Raw genomic sequence first — 26296 nt, forward strand, 5'->3', positions numbered from 1 at the left:
TGTTTCTCTAATATTTCCCATCACCTTTGAAAGTTATAAAATGAACGTTTTTGGTTCCTAGATGATTTGTGTTTGATAACTTCAAAAAACTTTTAGTGGATCTTTCAACATTCAGGAAAAGTATTGTAAAACAGTGTGAAATTAAACTGCGAAAAGAAGGACACATACAATTGGAGACATTCAAAGTGAGTCTTCAACAAGGTTCAGAAGTCTATTTAGAAATTTCTAAGTAAATCAAACGTGAATATACTATTGTACGGGGAGATCATCTATGTATCTTGAAATGTAGTATAGACTCCAGTAGAGATTTTCGTTAGATGGGAAAGAGGAAAGATAAAAAATAAGAGTTTTAATATTTGAAGATAAAAAATAAGGCCAAATCTATTAAATCTTCATAAAAAAAAGGGTGGGTAAAATTGTTATTCGTGATAGGATGAATAAGCAAACATTGGAAATTGTCACCTCATAACTATGAGTTTTTCAATATTATGAAAACGATAAACGCAATTAATAATCTCAATGAAAGCTTTAAAAAGATTTACAAAATTTACAAAGTTAATTTGACCAAACATGGGTCAAATTTTTTATTATTATGAATACAAAGCTTCTATAATTTCTAGAAGTCAACGACTCATTTTGATTTATATTTTAAATGAACCCAAGCCAGGTCGGGTTAAATCAGCTAGTATGTTCCATAAATGTACTCTGTTTCGATCGAGCAATATGCGTACTTTTCTTTTTGTGAAATTTAACGAAATGTATTTTATTTTTAGAAGACAGAAAATTTAATTCAGTCAATTAAGTTTGTGTTCCTCATCTTATACAAGAAATACCAAAGAAATAAAACTAGAATAAATTACTTTAATATCCTTTTATCATCAATGTTCCCTTACTTCGCAATAAAAAGTGAGTGCGATGAGCGCCTTTGTGTATGCAATAAATCCTCAAACACTTACCAATATGCTCAAAAGCAACTTGCTAACATTCGTACAAAAATTTTAAATAGAGCTTGTTCAAAATAAATATGCACGTAGAACTCTTTTTAAAAAGCTGTAGTTTATTAGGTTTGTAATCATTTCTATCCCTTCGAATAGTCGAGCTAGAAATATTTAACCTGTGGCTGTTCACTTTTAAGAATAAAAAAAAATCCAATTGTCCATACAAGTCAAATAACTTCCGAAAATTAGCAGTATTTCAATGATCTAAATATCTCGTTTTTTGTATAATATAACGTTTCTTATATCTCTTTTTGAAAAAATTATCGCAATGTACTATTTTTGACAGGATATGGTAACCCTTGCATAAATTTATCCGTACATAGTTTCGATAATTTGGAAAAATAGCATATATGAATACATTTGTTGAATATACAGCCTGAAAGCTTATGATTTGTTAAAGTTTTTGTAACTTCATCCAAATGTTCATATCAAAGGACGAATGAGTGTATGTTTCCAAATAAAAAATATCTAAGAGTTTTTTTTTTAAATATGTTTATTCTCATTAGTAAAGTTCTATTAATTTAAAAATAATGTTTCCATGAGCAAAAGCAATTACGTTTGTCTAACAGGTAGATCAAATTTATGTTGGTACATTTTACCAATATACATTTGTGATACACTTCACAAATATATTGCCATACCGTTTCCCACATTGCTGAAAATCAAACCACAACCAAAAGGGAATTAGTATCTAACCCAAGCGTCGATTTCGGTTCTGGTTGATTAATTGGCAGATTTCCAGCATCATCGAGCTACAGACCTACATCGACACAGACACAGCTAGCAAGCTAACCATATCCCCTTGAGCGTTTGCCAAAGTTGTTCTTTGAACGTCTGGGGCTGAGGCCGAGGAAAAAAAACCCGGAAGACATCTAGGGAAACGAGTTTGCCCGCACGCTAAATTGGAACGTAACACGCCTACGCCTTAGAATGTTCACTAACAGAACTTCTTCCGAATGATTTTACGCATTCACACTTCCGGCGAACACGGTTAACTTCTGATTATGTCTTTAACTCAACTTTGGTTATTGTTGTTTGGGGGTTTCCACAGGTAGAATTGAGCATAGAAACTTCACAACGAAATGTAGTTCATTAACTTTTTATACTCCTGAGAGATGTGTGTAGAAGTAACGTATGTGGATGCAGTAGAAGGAATGCTTTTTTTCGTGGAAAATTAGCAATTTAAAGAGATCATCTTGGTTTTATGATATCAAAAATATTTTGTATTGAAGTATCAGTTGGTATCGCAACATCATGCAACATTCTGAGCTTTAATCTAGTGTTTGGGTTTCTGAATAAGGCATTTTCAAAGGCACCTTTAGATTTCATATCATCATTTCAATTCTTTTTAGGCTATCTCGGAAAAACTGATAGAGAATTCATATTTTGATGGTTTTTTAAACATTTGTTTTTCATTGGAAGTTTTTTTTATATTTTTTATTTGTGATGATCTTACGTATAATTTGCGTGATTTTATGTTTTTTTCAGGTTCAAATTATTCATGATTTTTCAATATTAGCCTCAAATAATTCAAAAGAAATATTCTTTTGAATGAGAAATCTGAAATTAAAATTCTAAATGTAAAAATCTAAAAAAAAACTTAAAAAATTTCTAAAGTGGTTGATTTGTTTGTCTTACATTTTCCCCCAAAAATTCTCCGATTTTCACTAAACTCACACCCACCCTGTCGCTGGATTGGGAAAAATTTTCAAAGCAAGTGAAAGTTCCGCCTTATGTTGTGTCAATAACTGGCGCGTGTAGTTTCGCTCTCGTCTGGCTGACTGGCTCGTGACGATGATTTTAGGTAGCGGTTGCTCGAAACTTGCGAAGATAGCGAGATAGGTGGTGGTTTAACTGGCAAATGTTGTTCATTTCGCCGCAATTCAAACCCGGAAGCCGTAATCGTCGAAAATGGCAACGTTCTTCGATACAGTACAGCCGAAAGCTGGAGGGCCTAATCGGTGTGATGGCAGGAGGAAGCATTAATATTTAACCAGTCTCGAGAACTTCCCTTCAACCTATCGAGATTGACTGGGGTAGGTAGGCTTGAGATAGACAGCAGCAGCCATACCAACTCGGTTGCTCATATACGCTTTTGGCGAATATTGCGTTAGTACGCATTTCTGTCAAGCATTTTAATATACGCGAAGATGTATTACGGCTAACAAACTCTTGGCGTTTTCTGGGAAAGTCATCAGCAATGTGCTTCTTCATTGATTGATGACTTCATTCAAGAAATCTATTGCAGAACCTGACATAAATCGATCGAAGTTAGAATTGATTGATAATGGTTTTAATTTCATTCACTTAAAAAAATTGTATTTATTGAAATTTTCAATTTATTTTTTATTTATTATTTATTGGGAATCCTTCCTAAAAGGGAGTGAATCGAGGCAGTTTTCTAACTAATATCGAGTTTAGCTTTTTCAGCATAGGACTGTGCATTTTGTGGAGCTCAACCAAACTAAATCTAATTTTTAAAAATAGTACAAAAATGTTTACTAGGTATGAGTTTTTAAACAACTGTTTTCATTCACTCTTCCAGTGGGACGATCACTTTTTTCATCATCCGCGTTCTCAATATATATTGCCTAACTCCAGGGGCAAAAATATCATAGTTGTTAAAATAAATAACTACATTTCCATCGATAGCTGAAAGCCAACTTCTTCTGTGATTCGAAAATTTTTGAGGTCCTTGGAGCCATAGGGTTATGAGTGACAAAATTGAAAAAAAACCTAAGATAAGCGTCTATTCCAGAAGTGAGCAACCTTTGAAGCAACGGGCTAATTTGAATTTGATTTTTTTGGGCGGCCGCACTCAAAGCAATATTTATTTATAGTTAGCAGAGCTTAACGTCAATTTTCATAACGTCAAACTTTTAACGAAAACAAAACTGAAAAAGGGAAGATAAAACAACTTCATGTGTTAAACGAAAATTCAAAGTTGGATTATACCCGCCGGTACACAACTAAATTTTGATCATTTTTTAATAATTTAAATTTTTTTATCGATTTGAATTTTTTTCGCAAATATTCATTATTTCTAATAGAATAATTTTTGCTTTTCCCTATTATCAAAAAGAAAATTTTTTGAAGTTCCTTCTATGGTTCGTAAAAAGTTTTGAACCATTTTCTAGTAAAAAACCTTTTTTGTCAGAACTGATAGTACAATTTGTCATCACTTCAATTTAAAAGTCTCATGAAAATAAATCAAACAATAACTTTTTTTTAAATCACAGTCTTCGCAGCATTGATTTGGGCGTTGAATCTTCATAGAAATAAACCCCTTTCTCTTTATTTTTGAGCTCCCCGCCCCTGAAAGTATTTTGAAGCAAGTTTGTTCCGAAATATAACGAAAATTGGTAGATCGGAGCCGTTTCTCAGCCCCCTTATAGGCTCTCAATTCTCCCCTGGACGCGGTAGGGACCATTGAACTGACAGAACCACTGCACTAAGTGATGTATTAATTACCCCTTACCAACCCTAACGTGATTTCAGAAAGTAGTGTTTTTCATCGGAATATAAAAAAATTGTAATTTACTTTTCTTTTGAATAGCTAATGATGTTTGAAAATGTACCATCAATTGTGAATCATCGCACAAAACATGCAGTAATTGAAATTGAGGGAAAAAATACCTTACACGAATTATTATGAATTTTTTCTTATGAAAAATCGTTGTTTGCAGAGATTGGCAAGATGTGAAAAAATCAGGTCGATCTTCAGACATAAAATCTCTTAACTTATTGTACCAGGTACATATCCCATCAAAACAGCAAAAAATAAACTTAAACAAAAATTCATTGCCTCTTATAGAAAGAAATTTATTATATATCAACAAGATCAAAACACCTCAATGTGAAAATTTGTTGGTGGCAAAGGGGAATAGATGTCCAAATTAAAAAAAAATATGTTTAGCCTCTATTTACATCAAATAAAAGTTTGTTTTTTTTTTTGGGAAGATGATGTAAGATGCTTTATTTTAATCTAGAAGATCATTTCAATGAAAAAAAAATCGTAAAAATATCTATGGAATTTATTGGAACACAACGAAGTTCAATTTTCTTTTTTCTCGAAATCAGCTTTTATGCACTTATACCCCTTTGACTCCAAGGGCTTCAAATATTTCCCATTTCTTTATTTTCTACGATAGTAAGGGATTCTAGACGATTAAGGCGAACGATAAGCAAAAAAGTTTATTGATTACGGCAAATAGCAAAAACCTTCTGAGATTTTGTATCTCAATGCTTGTGGATTGATAAATAATTTCGAAGAAATTGTTATTGTGGTTGAGGAACTAAAACCTGTCGTTATAGTCTTAGTTGAAACCCATCTAACTGTAGACGCAAATTTGAACACGCTCGATATCATTGGTTATACAATGATTAATTGTCTTACGCATTCGAAACATACTGGTGGTGTTACTATGTTTGTGCAAAATGTATTTGAGATAGATGTTTTACTGAATGCCTATCTCGATATGAACTGGATGCTGACCTTAAAATTAAGGAATCGAAAGAGAAGTATCATCGTTGGTGGAATTTACCATTCGCCAAGCGCAAATGACGCCCGTTTATGGATATTCTTGAAAACCTTTGGCTAAGTGATATTGTAGTTGATGGAATTGATAACATTTTTTGTGGCGATTTTAATATCAACTTTAATAAAGAACCAGAATGCAGAGACTTGAAACGTGTTATGGAAGCATATGGGTTTCGACAAATTGTTACAGAAGACACTCGAAGAACGGTAACCAGCAGTACTAGAATTGATCTTGTTTTCACTAATGTGGACAGAGCTGAAGCAGTTATCATCCCAGATTGTCGCATATCAGATCATGAGACTATAAATGTTTCTGCTGGTTTCGGACATAAAGAATGGGTTCCCGGAAACTATTACATGGTGAAGGATTGGAGTCGATATAATGACAATGCATTTCGTCAGCTTCAGCTTCAGCTGGAAATCCATGATAGTATTCCGGCAAGTTCTAACGCCTTCGTGGATCATATTGTCTGCAATGGTGGAAGTTTCAGTTCATTTGAAACAATAAGTTGTCAAGAATTTGATGAGATCGTGAAAACTATGAAATCCACGGCTGGTATCGACAACGTCTCTTTGAAAGTTTTTAAGGATTCTCTACCGGTACTAGCTAATCAGCTGACACAAATTATAAATACGAGTCTACAATTAGGCATAATACCTTCTACATGGAAGCATTCGACTGTTGTTCCAATTGAAAAAGAGAAAAAAGCACGAGAGGCTAAATTATATCGTCCGATAAACATGTTGGAAATACAAGAAAAGGTGCTGGAGTTAGCAGTTAAAAAACAATTTCTACATTTTATTGAGTCAGAAGGAATATTGATTAATGAGCAATCTGGATTCAGAAAGCAGCATTCAACGGAGTCTGCAGTGAACTTGATACTTAGAAATTGGAAAGCCAATATTGAAAACGGTAGTTACACAGTTGCTGTGTTTCTGGATTTCAAGAGAGCTTTTGAAACGATTGATCGGTTAAAGTTGGTGAACGTTTTGGAAAGAATAGGTATCAACGGAACGGTACTAAACTGGTTTAAAGACTACTTGAATAATAGAATGCAAAGAACAAAATATGGGTCATCATATTCACGATATAGAGAAAATAATCTAGGAGTCCCCCAAGGAAGTGTTCTGGGGCCCATTTTATTCATATTGTACATCAATGACATGAAACACTGTCTACGTTATGGTTCTCTTAAATTATTTGCGGATGATTCAGTCTCCTACTGGAGTGGTGATGACTTAGAGCTCGTTATCCATGAAGCAAATGCCGATTTGAAAAATATTTCTGAGTTTTTAAAACATAAAAAATTGTGTCTGAATCTTAATAAAACCAGCTGGATGGTTATTGGTAATCGTCAAATAAGAGTCTGCCCAGAATTGCTGATTGATGGTTGTGCCATCGAAAGAGTGCACCAGGTAAAATACTTGGGAATACAAGTTGATGAGAAGCTGAATTTCATAGCACATATTGACTATACAATCAAGAAAATCGCCATAAAATATGGGATACTTTGCCGAATTAGTCGCTATATGACTTTCTGGTCAAAAGTAATTTATGTGAAATCCGTGATCATGCCACACTTCGATTATTGCGTTACAATATTGCTTCATGCATCTGACACACAAACAAATCGACTGCAAAAAATACAAAATAAAATTATGCGAGTAGTGATACGATGCAATCGATACACCCCTAGTGTTTTAATGCTCGATATTCTTCAATGGTTGTCAGTGAAACAGAGAATTGCATATAATAGCTTAATGTTTATATATAAGATGAAAAATGGTATGTTACCAAATTATTTAACGGACGGCCTGCAATACGGAATCGACATTCACAGACACAACACTAGAAGAGCACAAGACTTCAGACTGCCAAATATCAGAAAAGAGATGAGCAAACGCTCAATTTTCTACAATGGATTGAAAATGTTCAACAACCTACCGTCGAGCATCAAAGATATTGTGAACATAAACACATTCAAGAAAATGGCAATACAATACATCAAACGGACTGTTTGAAAATATGACCAATCCTGACAAGGATCATACGATGAAAGTGATGGAATCTGACGAAGAATCAGATGTTAAATTGTACGGTGATGGACATACGCGGGAGTAAGACTAAATAAGTCGTACAGAAAAAGAAAATTTAAAGTAAAATAAAATTATCCTCAGGATAATATGTCCCTCCCACTTCTAAAGAAGCGTAGGGGGTGGAGGAAGGACCCAAATGGGCCTAAGGGACCATCACAAAAAAAAAGGCGTACCGTAAACTAGGAAAACATTGATCAACATGGAATTTTTACAGATAATCATCATTAACTAAGTCTGAAGTTAAAAAAAACTGAACTGTTTACTACATTTGAAAGCCTATATATTGAATTACAAAAAAACAAGATTCGGTTTTTGTTAGAACATTTTTTATATTAGGCCTAATGTGTAATTTAAAAATCTTAAAATTTCTAGTTTTTCAAAGACTGATAAACAAACATCTCTCCTGATCTAATTTAAGCATTTGTGAGCAAATTCAACAATCAACAGGCTGATTTCAAGAAGTCCGAAAAATCGGAGCCGATACCATCCGGTGGGAGTGGGGTTATTGCTGTTGCTGCTTGCCCCGCCAGCCGTAGGAGAACGGAACTCGACGCAGAATTTCTTTAATAAATTCAAAACTATTTTACTTAAAACGAGTTTTTGTATTCTAGAAAATTTAGTTGTTTTTGAATTACAAATACCATTTTGTAACATTGATCCCGAAGAAATTGAGATTTAAAACACCTTTGGACACTACAACCGGTCTTATACATTGGCAGAGGTTTCCGTGTCAGTTTGTTCAATTCGGTATGTATCTATTTTTTGTGTTTAGTTCAAGTATCATCTTTTTTTGTCATGTCTTCTCAATTTTGCACAAAATATGTTATTTTGAACCGCATTAGTATTTTATAATCTGTATTAAATTTCACCAATTTCACCACTACACGATCATCATTCGCAGTATTAGACTCGCGTTTGTAAGAACCGTTTTACCACTTCCGCCGGCGTCTCAAAGACTCTCTTTTTTTTGGGCCTCAGGGCGGCACGCTCATCCACAAAAAACAAATCGCAGGGAATATCGGTTGAATGAAAAGAAAACTCCCTAATTTTACGCTTCTCTGCTTACACTGCTTGCCCCCCACTTCCTTAACTAAGGCTAACCTGTTAGGGACCTGGCCCTTACTTATTTTTATTTATTTTATTTACATAGTATTCCGTCTCACGACATAACTTGACGAACATAATTCTTAAAATTCACTCGGTTCATAGCAACCGTTCTCCAATTTCTTGGGCACCCCGCGTTCGCCAGATCACGCTCCACTTGGTCTAACCATCTCGCTCGTTGCGCCACCGCTCGTCTTGTTCCTACCGGATTCGTAGCGAACACCTGTTTTGCAGGACAGTCGTCCGGCATTCTCGCAACGTGTCCCGCCAAGCGTATCCGGCCAGCTTTCACCACCTTCTGGATACTGGGTTTGCCATAGAGTCGCGCGAGCTCATGGTTCGTCCTTCGCCTCCACACTCCGTTCTCCTGTACGCCGCCAAAGATGGTTCTTAACACTCGTCGCTCAAATACTCCGAGTGTACGCAGGTCCTCCTCGAGCAATATCCATGTCTCGTGCCCGTAGAGAACAACCGGTCTTATGAGCGTCGTATACAGGTTACACTTCGTGCGAGGGCTAAGTCTTCTCGACCGCAGTTGCTTGTGGAGTCCATAGTAGGCACGACTTCCGCTGATAATTCGCCTCCGGATCTCACGGCTGGTGTCATTGTCTGCGTTCACCAGTGAGCCGAGATAGACAAAGTCCACCTTGCCCTTACTGCTGCTGACGAAACCTCGAGGACTGATGGCGACCTCGATAGTTTTTCCTGGAGGGATTGCGTTCCAGGACGTTCGCGACTACCTCCGCCTCGGCACAAAAGGGCTTACGTCGTGGGAACCCCGGTAGGACGTTCTAGGCTACCTTTGCCTCGGAATAAGACGGCTTACGTCGGTGCACCAATGCGGCCTAGCGATGGGTACCAAAAACAATGGCTTGCCTAACAACGACGCTGGAAACAAAGGCTTTTAGCCTAAGCCAAAGGTCCAACCTCGTGTATTTCTCAAACAAGGGTCTTTGGCGGTCCACTGGTTTACCCGATGTCTTTATTCACACCTTTTCTAATACTCTTCACAGTTCACGACATCCAAATTGCGCGGGTTTGCGCGATTTTTTTTTTCAAATAATTTTTGATTTCGTCAATTTTCATATGATATCAAACACTTTTCCGGGACTTGCTGGTAGGGAACATAAACAAAAACACTAATTTGTAATAAAAAAAAAACAAATAAAAGATTTTTCAAAGCATTGTTTGTGATCTAGCGGCTAGGCTGGCGTGAGTCTGGTGGTATGCCAGGTGTACTAGGTTCGATTCCCGGTATCGGCAAGAAAAATTTTGGGTTCGAATCCTAAAAGTGGCCGATAGGTAAGATGTGTTTCTTCATGTAACTGACTGTATAATAGGAATGTTCAATCAGTTGCTAGCTGGCCAGGTATATACACGGATGCCGGAATACCTGTAACCCAGATAACCAGAAGTCGTATTTTATTTCATAGATTATATCGTATAGAATGTTATTTATACTCATTCTACACTTACAATGTGCGGTCCATGCATATTCTTTATCGTATTTAAATGCATTGCATGCTTTTATTACGACAAGAAAAAAGACTCGTATTAATGTACATATGAACTCGGCCTTTGTGTACGACAATTCGCAAAAAATCTGTGAAACGACCGATATACGGTGATCAGCCGTGACTGAGAGATTTTGTCGTGCTATGCATAAAATAATTAGAAATAAAAAACGTATATAACTGCATTGATTCGTAATAATGTGCATGCAATCGTATACCTATAAAAATTAATTCGCATGTCTAATTTTCGTAAAACGTATTTGCTGGCAATCGTAAAATAATACAAATAAGTTCAATAAAATCGATTATGATAATGGGACATCGATGATTGGAATCGTATTAAAGGAGGCTTCAAAATGTTGGTCTATTTTTAGATCCTCGATGACGTGTTCTACGATTTAAAAGATTTTAGTTATAGAAATATACGATTTGCTTTTAGTTTAATGCCTTTGAAGCAAGTCCCCTGGAATTTATATATTCCAGATAGCGTCGAGGAACCATCATGAGCTGCAGATCGTATGGTCGGGGGATCAAGTCCAGGTACTACAATAACTTCTTGAACGTTTGAATTGAATTGTAGGAAATAAACTTGAATTTGTTTTATTTTTTATTTTATGCTTCTTTAAAAAGAAATTTGAATTTGACAGCATAATACGCATTTCTTTGAAATATTTTCTTTTAATTCAACTGAGGGAAAATGAGATCCCTGCACTCAAGTCGCAGAAGACGACCAAATAAGTCGTCAAACTTTCCATATTGTTACGAAAAATGTCGTATTTAAAGATATTTCCAATCGCATATTGAGCAAAGACCTTCAAGATTACAACCGCAATCATGTATATGATGATTTAAATTGTCACAGTATATTCCAAAAAAAAACATGGTAGTCGAACATCATGATTCGCATGACAAATCGTGCAAATCGTAATTCAATAGAATCGAAATTAAGAATATGTATGCTAATGTACCTATATGGCCTCCAAAATGATACGTATATACTGGTTTTGCTGCATTATATACGATATGTTTACACGTTTATTTGCACGTATATTTGTGTTGCAAATTCGAAATACCCACCAAATGGTTGTCTGGGAAGTAAACTAGCCCACCTGATTGATTCGTTCTGCCAAAATATATCTTACATCAACACAATGCATTCACTCCATAACAGTTCATACGAAGCTATGGGGTCCTGGTAAGGTGCATTGGAGATTTGTGGAACGTTATAATCTAGAGAATGCAAGTGAACGCAATCCATGCACCCATGGTGGATAACCAACATACATACATACATACATACAAAAGATTTTTCAAAGCGCTGTATACTGTCTTTACAATCATCAATGTTTATCTTTTATATTCAAATTTATTTAATTTCCTTCCATTGAAGTTTTCCATTTCAAATTTTCATATTTAGTCACATAAGAAAGTTTTATTCATAAATTAGACTTAGTCTTAGAGTTTGTAAAGTAATTCTATCTCATAAAAATACTTAAGTTTCGACAGCTGCTACAGCCTATAATTAAATCAAGTGTTAAAAAATGACCGGTAAAGGGTGCTAAATTTATTTATGATTCAAATAAACATTTACATAAAAGTAACCAATGAAATTTAAATTTTGAGTTTTGGCCAGGTTTTTGGGTGATACTCCTATGTGCGATGGTGTAAATTGAGAAACAACGTGTACATCATGTTTTAACGATCATAAGAGCTTATTTTCCGGTGCTCAAAAATTATGACGATTTCGTCCCTTGAGAACCTATTTGATTTTTTTTAATATTTCTTTGAAGACAATCAGGAGTTTTCTTTTTTGCTGGAAAACTAACACTATAGAAAGTACAAAACTCTTCGTTATGAAAAGTTATTTGAGAAAGTACGTATTTCCTTAAAAAAGGAGGGGTGCCCCGGATGCTGTAAAGTAGATCGCTGGTAAAATTTTACAAGTTACAAGTTTTTTGTCAATTTAGTATAAACGTTCATCGATTGTTAAACATTGTTTGATTATTCAAAAAATAATTTACCTTCGATTTGTAGGTATGGTCAAATGAATTTGAAAGTTGGTTTCATGTTCATAGATCGAGGAAGAAGATTTTCCGAACGCATTATATTATGCTACGCCACGAGATAAATAATCTAATGTATATTTTTCATATTAGCATCATGGAGCATCGGTGCAATGCGTTTCGTTTCGTTTCGTTAATGTTGAGCACGATTCCTCGAGCACCAGGAAACGAAAATCACCGTTCTAACTATGCTACTGGGCAGGATCCGTCTCGGAACATTCTCGGAAATGCGACAGCAGATGTGCGACGACATTTGCGACACAAGTCCCGGCGTATGCGATTATCGCTGTCATCTCTAAGCATTGCCGTTTGTTTTTTTTTTTGGTTTTTGCCATATGCTTATAAAATTTTGCAATTTTAGACAGAATCCAGCACTCACCAGGTTCGGATTATGTGAGGACTGCAAGTGAAAGGTTAGCACTTTGACTGCGACTTAGATGAAGAGATGGCAAAAATGGAGAAAACTTTATTGCAAATCTGTGCTAATCCACTTCGGAGAAGAGTTGCTGGAATGGTATAAAACTATTGACAGAAATAACCTGCATGCCAGCTCAAAACTATTTTTATATAAACCCTTTATAGAGTTTTAATCGAATAAAAATAACATTAAAAAATGTAGTGGCGCAATTTATCAAAACTTTGTAAATTGCAGATTCTGTTAATCCGTTTTACAAATTGTCCTGTTCCATCTCTGCCTTCTTCCGAAAACTGACAAGTGTAGGCACTTTTGTGCTAGTAATAATTAATAATTAATAGCACCAGACAGAACTAAGATCATTTCTCATATTTCCCTGATGCTGACAATTCTTCACGGCGATACATAAATTAATTAGTCTAGAACGGGGCACACACTTTCCGAAAATAATGAAACCTCAAACACTGGCAAGAATTGCATCCGACAACGAGAAGTCGAACCAGAATTTTGCCCAAAACCCGGTGCAGCATCTGCAGTCGACGACTACTTTAGGACAACGTCGACGACTAAATATGAACGCCCGCTTTTCGTTTCGGATCTTTCTTCCTGTGACGCGGAAGACGGGAAAGGCAGAAAAGCCAGGCCACGACGACGAAGGCAAGGGCCAAGGCGAAAATCATTTGGAAAGATCGTTTCGTTCCTGGACGAAAACGTCTCTGTGCGCTGTGTGTGTGTGTATGTGTGTCGGTGTATTTTTCGCAAAGTACATCAATCTTCGTTCCCGCTTCTGGTTTGGCTTTTCTTTCGGTTCTTTTTCAAAAAACAGATGCACTTTACCGTTGAACACTGAGTTTGCTGCTTAATCTTGGGTAATTTTGAGAAACTTTAATTAAAAAATACTATCGTCTTTGCTCAGCTACATTATGCATCCATACGAATTTTGGTTGGCCGGGAGGACAAATGTGGGTAGCAAACAGAGCAGCGCATAAAATATACTATGTTTGAAACTATCGATAAAATAGATATGACCCATTCCAGCGTGACGTCACAACGTTTGGAAAACAATGGTTTGGTATATTGTTTGTAGATTTTACAGTTCATATCGCACATTGAAAAAAATTAGACCCCTAAGTTCAGAATTTAATTCGTTACAATTTGAAATCAAAAGTGTTTTTATTGAACAAATGGTTATCGAGATATAAGCAAAAGAAATCGTGACGACACAACGCGCCTCTTTTTCCACTTTTCGGTTTTTTGTACAAAACTGCATTTTTCTGCTCTCCTATTCGAGCAAAATTTATGAAAATGTGAGAAAAGTATCTTTTTATTACAACCAATAAATCAATGATTTTGGTTTTTTCAAATGTTGATTTAAATTTATTTTAGAGCAATTCAGTTTCGTGATGTCACAACGCGCCATTTTTTTAAGCAGGGTTTTGCAAAGCGTTGTGACGTCACGAAATTTTATGGTCAGCTACATGAAATAAATCAAAATATAATCTTAAAATTAATGCTTAATTTACTAAAAATGCTCAAAAATTCAACAAATGATGTGATTTGAATTTATTTGTGCGATTAAATTATTTAAAAAAAACTTATGCTCGGAAATCTTTATTTGTAAAAGCGTTGAAATATGTTTCTGAATCTTTCTGCAAAGAAAAGGAAAAATAAATGATAGTTTCAAAATCTTGCGATCTATTAAAAGTTAGTTAATGGACAACAAAGTGCTTAAATCAGCCGACTTATAAAAAGCTAAAATAGATCCCAGGCCTAGCACAAAGTGCAGTGCTAAATTTGGGGGATCGAACCACGGAAATAGATGGCCTAAAATTTGTATGGAATTATGAGAATTTTTTCTTGGAAAAAACATTAACGCCCAGTTTTGCTCATTGCATTCATTATAGTCATTAACAAAGCTTTCGTTATGATATACAGTTTATCCCAAGGTCCAATTTAAAAAAGTATTATGGTAAAAAAACATATTAAATTTCAAAAATAAGCTTCTGATGGATTATATACCTGTTTTGAAGCTTATAAACTGTTTTATGATAACTATAATCGAAATGCGTTCCTCAGGTAAAATATTGTTATAATTTAAGCTTTAAAACCCTGAAATTAAAAGAATAATCGGTTAATAAGAACCAACATTATTGATGTAAAACTGTTGAATAGGTTTTTTTGTTCATCCCGAAAACATTCTGCTCAATCCTATACAAACATAAGGTTTGTTGCGCGACCCCTTAATCTGGCCCTAATTTTGCATGGAACTTTGTGCTAGTAGTATTTTCATATTTTAATTTTGTTATTCACTAATCACTTATCACTAATCATACTTCCACGGCCAGAACTTATGTCTGAGTCCCAAAGAATAATAAAAGTATGTTATAATCCTTCTTGTCTTTGTTTATGTTTTTCATAATTTTTACCTAAAAATATTAAAATGATCAAAAACATAAAACGGTTGGGCCTACCATGGAGCAGAGAACGCGTAGACATCTGGAACACAGGAACAGAAGAAACGTGGACCACCGGTACCATACGTTTCAAATGGGCAATATCGTTGGAAGCATTCTAAGAAATTGCTCCTTGATGAAGAAACCAAGTGTAATGTAAATCAGCTACTCCAATTACTAGGACTATCCTCTAGCGGCTGGAAATGATTTATTTTGTACACAGAAATCACAATACCCGAACAGAAGCATCTTGTAGAATTTTATGAATTAAATAAAAGTATTTGAAAATTTAAAAAAAATCTTAATTGGATTGTTTTGGATTTCAGTGTACAATCATTTCTGCTCATCGACCAAGGATAAAGCGCCTTTTCTCGCTCTTGAAAATTAAGAAGAGAAACAAAAACATTAGTAGAAAATAAAACCTTTAAAATTCTCGAAAGGTTTTTCAAAACTTTACCCCAATAACAGAATTTGGCTAACCTTGAAAGTTGTCCACTAATAATAAGCATTTATATTTTTTATGTAATTGTACTTAATAAAAATTTTAATGTCATCGACAGGAAACTGACGTGTTTTTCAGGCTCCTGAATTTCAGTTTGTTTCATAAGAGAATTTTTTTTTATGAAAATTAAGTTTAATCATCGTTAAAATGCCGATTTGGAAGACCTAGAATGGAGCTATTGGTATGGGTGACAGGCCAGTCAGCCGGACGGTCAACAAGAGCGAGCTAACTAGCATATCAAGCAGCGGAATGTAGGAGGTTGTAAGTCTAGCGGAACATTATTGGTCCAATCTGCAAAACACAAATGGTTACTCTTGGGGACCTTTCAAACCTGAAGCTAAGTATTGAATATTTTATTTACTTTTCAACTACTGAAAGGCTCCTAACTAATGAAAGGCATGAGCAGCTTGATTCCTGTCTGAAAAGTTCAATCTTTCGTGGAATTTTAATACATACAATTTTATTCTAATATCAAAGATATTTCTAGAACTTAACCTAATTCATTATTTCATTTTCATGATCTATAATTTTAGATTTTAAAATTCTCACTGATAACTGAGAATGAAATACATACCTATCAAAATGGAGGCTTTTTAGAAAATTTAATGATCATTTTCTTAAAACAAATAGCTAAGTCTAATTAACGAGGTCAAATTCCCTCTGAAGCACAATTGTAGAATCTGACTGATCATAGATATGTTTACCAAATTTTTCATTGAAGTAAAGACTAAAGCTTGATTTGGGAATTTTTAAGAATATCAGGGAAAATAGTGAGGAAATTATGAAAGATTTTTGTATAGAGCTACATAACTTTCTGTATTTCAAAAATTGTTAAAATAGATTTAATGTTTGTTTAAAATTCTATGTTTCATAAAATTAAAATACTAATGCATTTCACAAAATTCCTTTCGATTATATCAAACCTCTCGAGTTTGTTGTTCACAAGCCTTACTGTTAGAATTAGGAAAGAATGTAAATTTAAACCTCTGATAAATTTGAGATTTCTGGATAGATAGCGTTCAGCCGAATTATAAATCTTGCAATTGTTTTATTCTAAATGAGGCATATGTTAGTTACACGTCAATGAACTAAAAAAAAACAGCGAATTTAATTACTCATGAAAAAATCTAGCACCTATTTATTTTAAAAACAAATATCCTTGTATTATTTCTTATTAGTTATCACAATAGTGCCAGTCACATTTTTTTGGATTTTTCAAAAATATGATCCTTTACTAAACACTAGAAGCATAGGAAAATAGGTTTCGAGAACAAGATCTTTACACATGTCAAAAGTGTTTCCTGATCATATCCCTTTTTCCCACATCCGCACCAAAATTTTTTTGCTAGGATGCAGAGGTGACCTCGGTCCTAAAGCAAAAATAATATATTCAAAGATATCTAGCTCTTAAAATTTTGCATATAAATGCCAACGGACAATCCTTTAACAAACCTTAACACCATCTACTGACAGAAAAGGTCAACATTTCTCGATAATTGATTTTTTCACTTGTACCCCTCGTTCCGGGGGGCTTAAAATGCACTGTAATATGCTTTTAATCAATTTTGGAATACTTTTGCAAAATGCACTCTGACATACTTTCACCAATTTTTGAAAAAAAAACTATGCCACTGACTCAATTTAATTGAGAACCTCACTCGTTTTTGCGCATTCAGATTCCTCAATAAAAAAAATCTTCAATTAAAACAGGTAACTAATTTGTATTGCATATCTCGTTGAGCCTGATCATTGATTCCAAATTCCAAGGAACAGCGCTAAGGATATTGCGATTAAGGGCCAAGATATATTATACAGATTTTTTCCCAAGATTTTAATTTAATTTTTAAATTTATTCAAATGCTGATAAATTTTATCTAGTTTTATTAAGATGTTTAAATCAAAATCTTAAATTTGCTAAGCTTTCCGGTTTAAATGTGAACAACTAGCAGCCACTTGAAAGCATGTGATAAATATGATAATTTAGAAATTAAAAACTTTTAAAATGATTTAATATTAGGAAGTGCTTATTCGTTTTTTTTCAAATCAGCCATTTCAATAACAAAAAAGCAAAAAGTAATGTTTTCTAACACTCCAATTAGATTTGAAAAAAAAAAATCAAATCTGTCCACGTGCACATCCGTGGACGGGGGTTGGGATTTGCCAAATTTCCACGCTTGTCCACGGCTGGGAGGAGGGGGTCTAAAATCTCATTTATCTGTCCAAGTGGTATCTGAACAGCCCCTAAGGAAAAAAAGGTTTGATTAGCGATTGAAGACTCTGATAGCGAAAAAACGTGCTAATTCTTGAGAGCCAAGACCACGTAGAGAAAGACCTCAGTATGTTTGTCGTGCAAATGAACCCTCAAACTGCTAGTTATTTCCGACCGTGTAATATAAATTGGTTTTTTTTCCTTAGCGTGTTTTACTAAATAGTTGCATTTCTGCCGCAGCATTTGATGGTGGCGCTTTTTGATTTTGTCCGTCGATTTTCCCTAGAGTTCCGAATCTTGTAATGGATAATTTTTGCCTAAAGCATAAGTTTGATTTCTTTCATCCTTTTCTCTTATTTTCCTCTCTATCTATTGACTACTAGGACGTGGCCGGCGCCGTTATTGATGTATAAAGAGAGAGCATCAGTTTTGTTCATTGAGAATATGCTGTCAATCCCAGACACGATTCTTTTGACCTCTGGACAAAATTGATGGCCTCGGTCAATCACGGAGTAGCAACCATTAGTGATGTAGAATTCGTTCTACTTAGCCACGCCTGCGGTTATGGAATCCGAAATGTTTAAGTATTAATGATGACGTAATAAAGTCTAACACAAAAGTATCAAATCAGTTTCAGTTATAGTTTAAAGTGGCATTTCGGGTTCAATGACTTAAGGTGGATGTGAGTAGTCAATCAAGCTAAGCTAAGCTAATTGTACTTAATTAAAATTTTAACTCTAGATTATTGAAATCTATATGTATGCTTCTTTTTATAAATATAAAGTGGAATTGCAAGATATGAATAGCAAAGTGCAGTTAACGTGAATAAAATTTAGAAAAATCTAAGACTTGATTAATAACAAAAAGACATTTACTTTTAAAAAAGACCTCACCGCACGAGTAAAAAATATTTAAAAATACAAAAGTAAATAAAAGGATACTTATTGTATCTTCTGTTCGGATCAAATGGACTGTATATCGTTCAAAATAAAAACGCGTCTGTTACGTTTAACAGTCAAAGAACAAGTGATTTATTGGGAGAAAAAATACAATGGTATTGGTATGGAAAGCAAAAAAAAACTTGGTATAAATTTCTCTCTATCGGGAAGGGTTGCCGGAACTAACATCCTCCCCGGCGTTGAAATGGACGATTTCAAAATGCAGGATGACACCATTCCTCCTAGGTGTCCAGCGGCAGTAGACAGATCTTCTTAACAGCTCTCGTTGTAGTTTTTCCATTGGGCAGCTGAAGGCTAACCACACGAGTGTGGCCATCCTTACCAGGAATCAACTCTTTGATGCGGGCCATAACCCACTGCAGAGGTGGAAGATTTTCGTCGACCAGCAGCACCAGAGATCCTTCTTTAAACGTTGTATGTTTGAAGTCTTTTTGACGCTGTTGGAGCTTATGTAGATAGTGGGTCATCCAGATTTTCCAGAATTTCTGTTTGAGATCTTGCAAGAATTGCCAGCGAGAGAGCCTGTTCGCTGGGATATCTTGATACGACGGTTCGGCGATTGCTTGGAATTCCCTTCCTATCAGGAAGTGCGCTGGCGTTATCGCACGGATATCATTTGGGTCGTCAGACAGAGGGCATAAAGGACGAGAATTCAAAATTGACTCTATCTGGGCGAGTACCGTTGAGAATTGTTCGTACGACAGGCAATGTTCGGCGAGTATCAACTTGAGATGCGTTTTAACTGACTTCACGCCAGCCTCCCATATACCACCAAAATGGGGACTGTGCGGCGGTATGAAGCTCCATTGAATCCCTCGTTGTGTGGTGAAATCGTTGATCGTACGTTGATGTTGCTCCTCTAGGAACAACGCAGCCAAACGTCGTAGTTCGTTGTTCGCACCCTCGAAATTTGTAGCATTGTCAGAGTAAATTCTTTCTACTAAGCCTCGGCGACTGACAAATCGGTGCAAAGAACCAAGGAACGCTTCAGAGGTCAGGTCGGACACTAATTCAAGGTGGATGCATCGGGTAGCCATACATACGTACACACAGATGTAGCCTTTCGTTGTCTGAGGGCTTCTCAACTTGGTAGTAGCACGAACCTTGAACGGTCCAGCGAAATCGAGGCCAGTATTCGTAAATACTGGTGCTGGTTGGACACGGTAATCTGGTAAGTCTCCCATAAACTGTGTGGATCTTTTCGGTTTCAAGCGGTAACATGGTACACAATCATGTACGATCTTGCGTATAAGATTCTTTGCCTTGAGGGGCCAGTAGCGCTGCCTGACGATGGCTAAGAGACTTCGTTGTCCAACGTGGAGGTTCGTAAGATGCAGATGTCGTATCAGTGTTATTGTCAGTGGGTGCTTATCTGGCAGTAGTGCTTGGTGTTTATATTCGTAGGGTACTTGTGCGTTCTTCAGACGACCACCAACGCGAAGCAAACCATCATGTGAATCAATGAACGGACTAAGATTGAGGAGCGGGGATTTTACTAATCTGTCGGTTCTTATTAACTTGATTTCTGTTTCAAACATTTCAGCTTGGACAAGTCTCAAAATAAGGGTTGACGCTCGTTTCATTTCGTCAGCTTGCAATAGACCCTTGGTTAGCGTTTTCTTTCCATTGCGGATGTAATCACAAAAACGCACGACGTAAGCCATAGCCCGATGAATAACTGGGAAACGGCTAATTTTATTAAATAGTGGCAACCGAGTGTTTGGTAGCGTCGTCAGGAAAATGTTACCTTTTAATTCAGGCAAATCTTCGTCTTTTATCGTAAGCGGTTGTTCAATGTCTGGTTCAGTTGATTGAAGACTCGGTGGCCCGTTCCACCAGAGTGTGTGGGCAGCAAGATCTTTCGGTTGAACACCACGAGACAGGCAATCTGCAGGGTTCGAAATCGAGGGTATGTATTTCCAGACGAATTGATCGCCAATAATCTGAATGTCTCGTACTCGGTTACTAACAAATAGAGCAAGAGTTTCAGGTGGTTTTCGGATCCAACACAGAACTATTTGGGAGTCACTCCACAATATAATACTTCGGACTTGAATTTCGATCGAGGTCAATAGTTTAGCTGTCAGTCGAGTTAGCAGTTGAGCTGCCATCAGTTCGGCACGTGGTGTCGTAATTTGCTTCTGATTGCCAGTCTTGCGGGGTAGAATTCGTGCTTTGCTACATATCAGCTTCATTTCGGCTACTCCATTGTGACGTATCAAACGAGAGTAGAGACAGGCGCCATACGCCAAATCCGATGCGTCCGCAAATCCGTGGAGCTCGATAACCGCTGTTTGTTCACCGAGAATCCATCTGGGGATTCTAACACCATTCAAACAATTCAGTTGGTTGTAGTAGTCGCGCCACAGTTGCCCAATTTGTTCCGGAACCTGTTGGTCCCAGTCAAGATTCAGATTCCAGAGCTCCCTCAGGATCAGCTTAGCTGCAGTAACCGCCGGGCCCACGAAGCCCAACGGGTCGAAGATTTTTGCTATTTGGCTCAGGATTTCTCTTTTCGTTGTTGCAGGTTCGGTTAACTTGGACAGGACGAACGTGAAATGGTCTTCAACGGGGTTCCAAGCTACACCAAGCGTTTTCATAATGACGTTGATGCTTGGATCTTCAATTTCGATGCCACTTTCACGTTGCTCCTCAGGAACATCCGCCAGAAGTTCGATACAATTTGAAGCAAATTTATGCACACTGAAACAACCTCTCTTGAGTAGTTTGACGACTTGGTTCTTCAACTGGATAGTTTCTTCCAAAGTGTTTGCTCCCGTTAGAATATCGTCCATATAGCATGCTTTCTGTACAATCTTTGCAGCTAATGGATAGCTTTCTTGTTCATCAATGGCTAGTTGACGCAGTGACATGGTAGCAAGAAATGGGGATGATGCTAGACCATATGTTACTGTCAGTAGATCGAAGGTCTTCAAAGGTTGGCTCTTATCCTCTCGCCAGAGGATTCTCTGATAGGAAACGTCATGTTTATGCAAGGCAACTTGCCGATACATTTTAGGAATATCAGCGGTGAATGCAAATCTGTGCGATCGAAAGTTCAACAGGATAGCGATCAAGTCATTTTGCACAATCGGTCCTATCATCTGCGTTTGGTTAATCGAGACCCCAGAGTCCGAAGAAGCAGATCCATCGAACACTACGCGAAGCTTAGTGGTCGTGCTGGATGGCTTCAAAACGTAGTGGTGCGGTAAGTAGAAACTTGGAGTCTGATTTACGTCGGCTGTTCGATTCTCCCTCATATGCCCAAGTGCTTCATACTCCTTCAAAAAGTCGCTGTATTGCTTCTTCAATTCTGGTGCTTGATCGAGACGTTTCTCTAGAGCCAAGAATCTTCTCTCAGCCATGCGTTTTGAGTTGCCCAGTCTATTTTTGTCGTCATTGAAAGGGAGCCGAACAATAAATCGTCCCTCAGAGTCACGTCGGTGTGTTTCCTCAAAATGTCGCAAGCAATCTTGTTCTGTGGTCGAAGGAGGGAAAATATCGTTTCCAAATGACTCAATTTCCCAAAAACGGTTTACCAATCGGTCTAGATTTTCTTCGGTAACGGTGGTACAAAACGAGTGGACGACAGAATTTGCTTCAATGGGAACGGAACCGCTTAAAACCCAGCCAAATTGAGTCTCTTGGAGTACAGCGGAACAACGAGGAATATGCATCCGACCAGACTTCAGCATGTCGAAAAATACCTCCGCTCCTAATAACATGTTGATTTTACCAGGTACATCAAACTCAGGGTCCGCAAGTTGGAGGTCGTTTGGCAAACTCAAAGCAGCAGTTTCAATTTTCGTCAACGGAAGATTGCCAGTAATTTTGGGTACCACAAGCAGCTCAAGACAAACAGAATAGTTGGCGATACGAGATTCCACCTTCGTATGGACTTTGGAACGGACCTTCGTTTGGATGTCATTCAAACCACTAATGCTGTACTTAGCCGGAATTCTTTTCAAAGCCAATAACGTCGCAAATTGTTCAGTCACGAAGCTAGTATGAGAACCCGAGTCAAGGAGAACACGACAGGGGTAGAGTTGATCGCCTTTGCCATGAACAAGAACCATTGCTGTCGAAAGGAGAATCTGCCTGTCAAAATCTCTCGGTTGGACGCAAAAATTGGAGCGGTTCATTTCATCGTTGTCATCCCTCGACGGTTGTTCGGGTTTCGGTTCTTCCGATTTCGTAGACGATGTTTCACCAGCAGGCCTGCTGGGCTTCTTGAAACCATCATCAGGGTGCAGGAAAGTATGATGACGTTTCTTGCATTTCTTGCACGTACTATGGGAGGAGCAATCTGGCGATCTGTGACCTTGCAGCAAACAATTAAAACAAAGGCCACTGCGGCGGAGGGTAGCGTATTTATCAGACAAACTAGCACTTTTAAAATCATCACACTCCCAAAGTTTGTGACTCTTCGGACATTGAGGACATTTGTTGTGAGTTGCAACCAGCACACTTGCCTTTACTTTCGTTTCTTGGAAATCTCTTGTAAGTCTTGAATTCTTGATAACGGGTTTCATTGGAAGTCGAATCTTTTCTAATACTCGGCATCGTTCACGAAGGAATTCAATGGTGTCGTCATAATCTGGCAACTCTCCAGCAGTTTGAGCTAATTCCCACGCCTTTCTGGTTTCTGGGTCAAGTTTTGAAGCAATGCGATTGATGAGCATGCATTCGCCTAAGTCACCCATAGGTAGTCCGAGATTCCTGAGAGCGTCAACGTTTTTTGTACAGGTATCTATCAGTCTTCGCAACTCAATTGCATTTTCATTAGTCAGAGTCGGGAGATTAAAAAGTGCATCAATATGTTTGTCTATTATCAATCGTTTGTCCTCAAATCTGTCTATCAACAAACGCCAAGCTGCTGTATAGTCGTTGTTGTTTATAATTTCCTGGTCAATAATACCGGCAGCCTTGCCAACAAGTGAGTTCCGTAGATGGTACAGTTTTATAGCAGGGGACTCAAAACTGTATCGGCTCATGACAGTTTCAAACATTGAGCGAAACGCATACCAATTCTCGTAAGTACCGTCAAAGGTGGGCAATGGTACTTTCAGTGGTGGTAAGTGTGTGCTGGTGACAGGAGTCGGCAATGCCATCGCAGAGCGAGCGACGTGCTCTTCGTTCCTCGTTAGATCGTCAATCAGTTTAGAAATCAAAATGAACGACTCACCGTGTTGCTGCTCAAATTGGACATACGCTACCTCCGCTTGCTCTCGGGTCTCATCGTCGACGTCTGCTTCGTAAATCCGCTGATGGTGTGCGTTGTACTCCGTGTACACATTCTCCACCGCTCGTAACTGCAACTGAAGGAACTGCTTCGATTTCAAGTTGGGATTCGGATTCTCGGCACTATGCAGCAAACTCTCGTACACGCGATTCAATTTATTCTTCACTGCATTCAATTTGATCCACATCACTTTTAGTTCTTCGCCAGTTCTCTTACTTTGCACTTTCTTCTTTTGTTTTTCTTTTTGTTCACTCACTGTGCCCAAGGCATTTTCAGCAGCACTTCCGTTCGTTTGCTCTCCCACACCAGTGGGGTTTTTTGTCGGTGTGTGCATCATTTTGAAGCCGAACACACTCAACACTCAAATCCGGGTTAACTCACTTTTCGGCAACACTTGCACACACATCAACTAAGTTCCCCTCTCCGACAAATAACCACACTATCACCACTGGTATAGTGAGCAACACTCAAACACTGAATTACGGCTTGGCCGTATCGAATCACAAAATGGCGGTCTTTTTCGCACTGATCGCCTGTCGCCTAAAATGGCGTCCCTCTCCCACGAAAATTAATAAACTTCGGCTGATTTACAGCCTCACTGATAAGCGCCAATAAAAAACCCAGTCGACACTCGGTCGTCTCACTATGGCTTCACTTTTCAACAGTAATCGATCAATATTTGACCAATTTTCGATTTATCGAATCTAGCTGTCTCGCAGCTGATAAACTCCAATTTTACAATTGTTGCGTCACTTTTTTTTTCCGAACACCAATCGACTTTTCGTAGCCGGCAAATGGCGTCACTATTTTCAATCCACGCTTTTCGGATAGCAATCAGTCGATCGTTTTTTCACTTCCGGAGGTTCAACCGATCACCAAGTCCGAATCACTTCGCGTTCCAAGTTTTCCGCTCGATAACTTGGTCAAGTATTCCGAAACAAACATCCGGGTCGAAACGGACCAAAAATATGTATCTTCTGTTCGGATCAAATGGACTGTATATCGTTCAAAATAAAAACGCGTCTGTTACGTTTAACAGTCAAAGAACAAGTGATTTATTGGGAGAAAAAATACAATGGTATTGGTATGGAAAGCAAAAAAAAACTTGGTATAAATTTCTCTCTATCGGGAAGGGTTGCCGGAACTAACACTTATCATTAAGCCATTATAAGGCTTCTTGGCGGTCCGCAAATCAAACTGAAATAAGCTTTTCCTATCGTAGTATGCCAAGATCACCACGGCTTTTGTCCGAATCGGGAAATCTACTTTCAGCACACTTGCATGAAGCGACCATCCATTGTTCAATCACCATCGAAACACCAATTTGAATTTTTATGCTTGAAATTGATTTTGGCAGTTCTTCATTCAAATAGATTCTCCTGCTCGTAACTCAATCAACACACGTTTATAACTGAATATGACAAACAGCAGCCCCAGCACACAGTTTTTGAAATAAAATAACTTCCCTCCCTGATGCCACAAACTTCCTTTTATTTGCTCAAACCACCTGCTCCCGGCAAATTTCGATACACCCATGAGCCAGTTTAACCTTCCTAGGCCGTTCGCAAAATTTTGAACAAATTATTTTTCGCCTGTTTTGACTAGTAAATTGATTTCGTTCCACTAGTCACACATCTTGACCGATATTTATGAATTTAGATTCATTTTTTAGGTAATTTAATCAAAATTTAAAATTTGTAAAACTTAAATGGATTTGACTTAGCAGATGACCTATAGAATGCTTTGAACAGAAAAAAGGCATAATTTTAAAATTCTTATATCTTCAGTATATGTTGGTGTATTAAATTTTTAAAATATGTTTTGAAATTGTGAAAAATAAATCCTTTTAAACATATATAAAAATTTATGGGTCCCATGGGAGTTTTGGTCGCGATTTTGGAATTACGGAAAAAAAATTTTTACTTTTCAAAAGAGGTAACATTTTTTCTTAGCAGCGCTGTATCTCATTCATAATTGAACCGATTTTCAAAATTCAAATTTTAGTTCAATTTTGATAACATGATTATCATTTTCACTGAATACACATAGTATCTCAAATATTACTGTTATTCGTAATACGAGAATGAAAACAAGAAAAAAATCGTGAATTTCGAACCCATCTGTTATGATGCGCTCATTTCTCATTTTGTTATCGTGATTTCTTGAAACTTTTCATCAAACCTGCCCACTTTTTATATAC

At 37.1% G+C, this 26296-nt stretch overlaps 2 protein-coding genes across 8 annotated transcripts in view; one reads left to right on the forward strand and one right to left on the reverse strand.

The window, feature by feature from the left end:
* The window catches only part of LOC129758376 (uncharacterized), a 201976-nt gene that overhangs the window by 39003 nt on the left and 136677 nt on the right, over nt 1-26296 (forward strand). The window lies entirely within an intron of this gene.
* Nucleotides 19076-24433, reverse strand: LOC129752960 (uncharacterized). Its single transcript, XM_055748750.1, has one exon. The coding sequence runs from the start codon at nt 24431-24433 to the stop codon at nt 19076-19078; it is 5358 nt and encodes a 1785-aa protein (XP_055604725.1).

The sequence above is a fragment of the Uranotaenia lowii genome, chromosome 3 (genome assembly GCF_029784155.1).
Source record: "Uranotaenia lowii strain MFRU-FL chromosome 3, ASM2978415v1, whole genome shotgun sequence".
Classification (NCBI taxonomy): Eukaryota; Metazoa; Arthropoda; class Insecta; order Diptera; family Culicidae; genus Uranotaenia; species Uranotaenia lowii.

Coding starts and splice junctions, on each gene's coding strand:
- LOC129752960 (XM_055748750.1), bottom strand. CDS start 24,433: ATGATGCACACACCGACAAAAAACCCCACTGGTGTGGGAGAGCAAACG.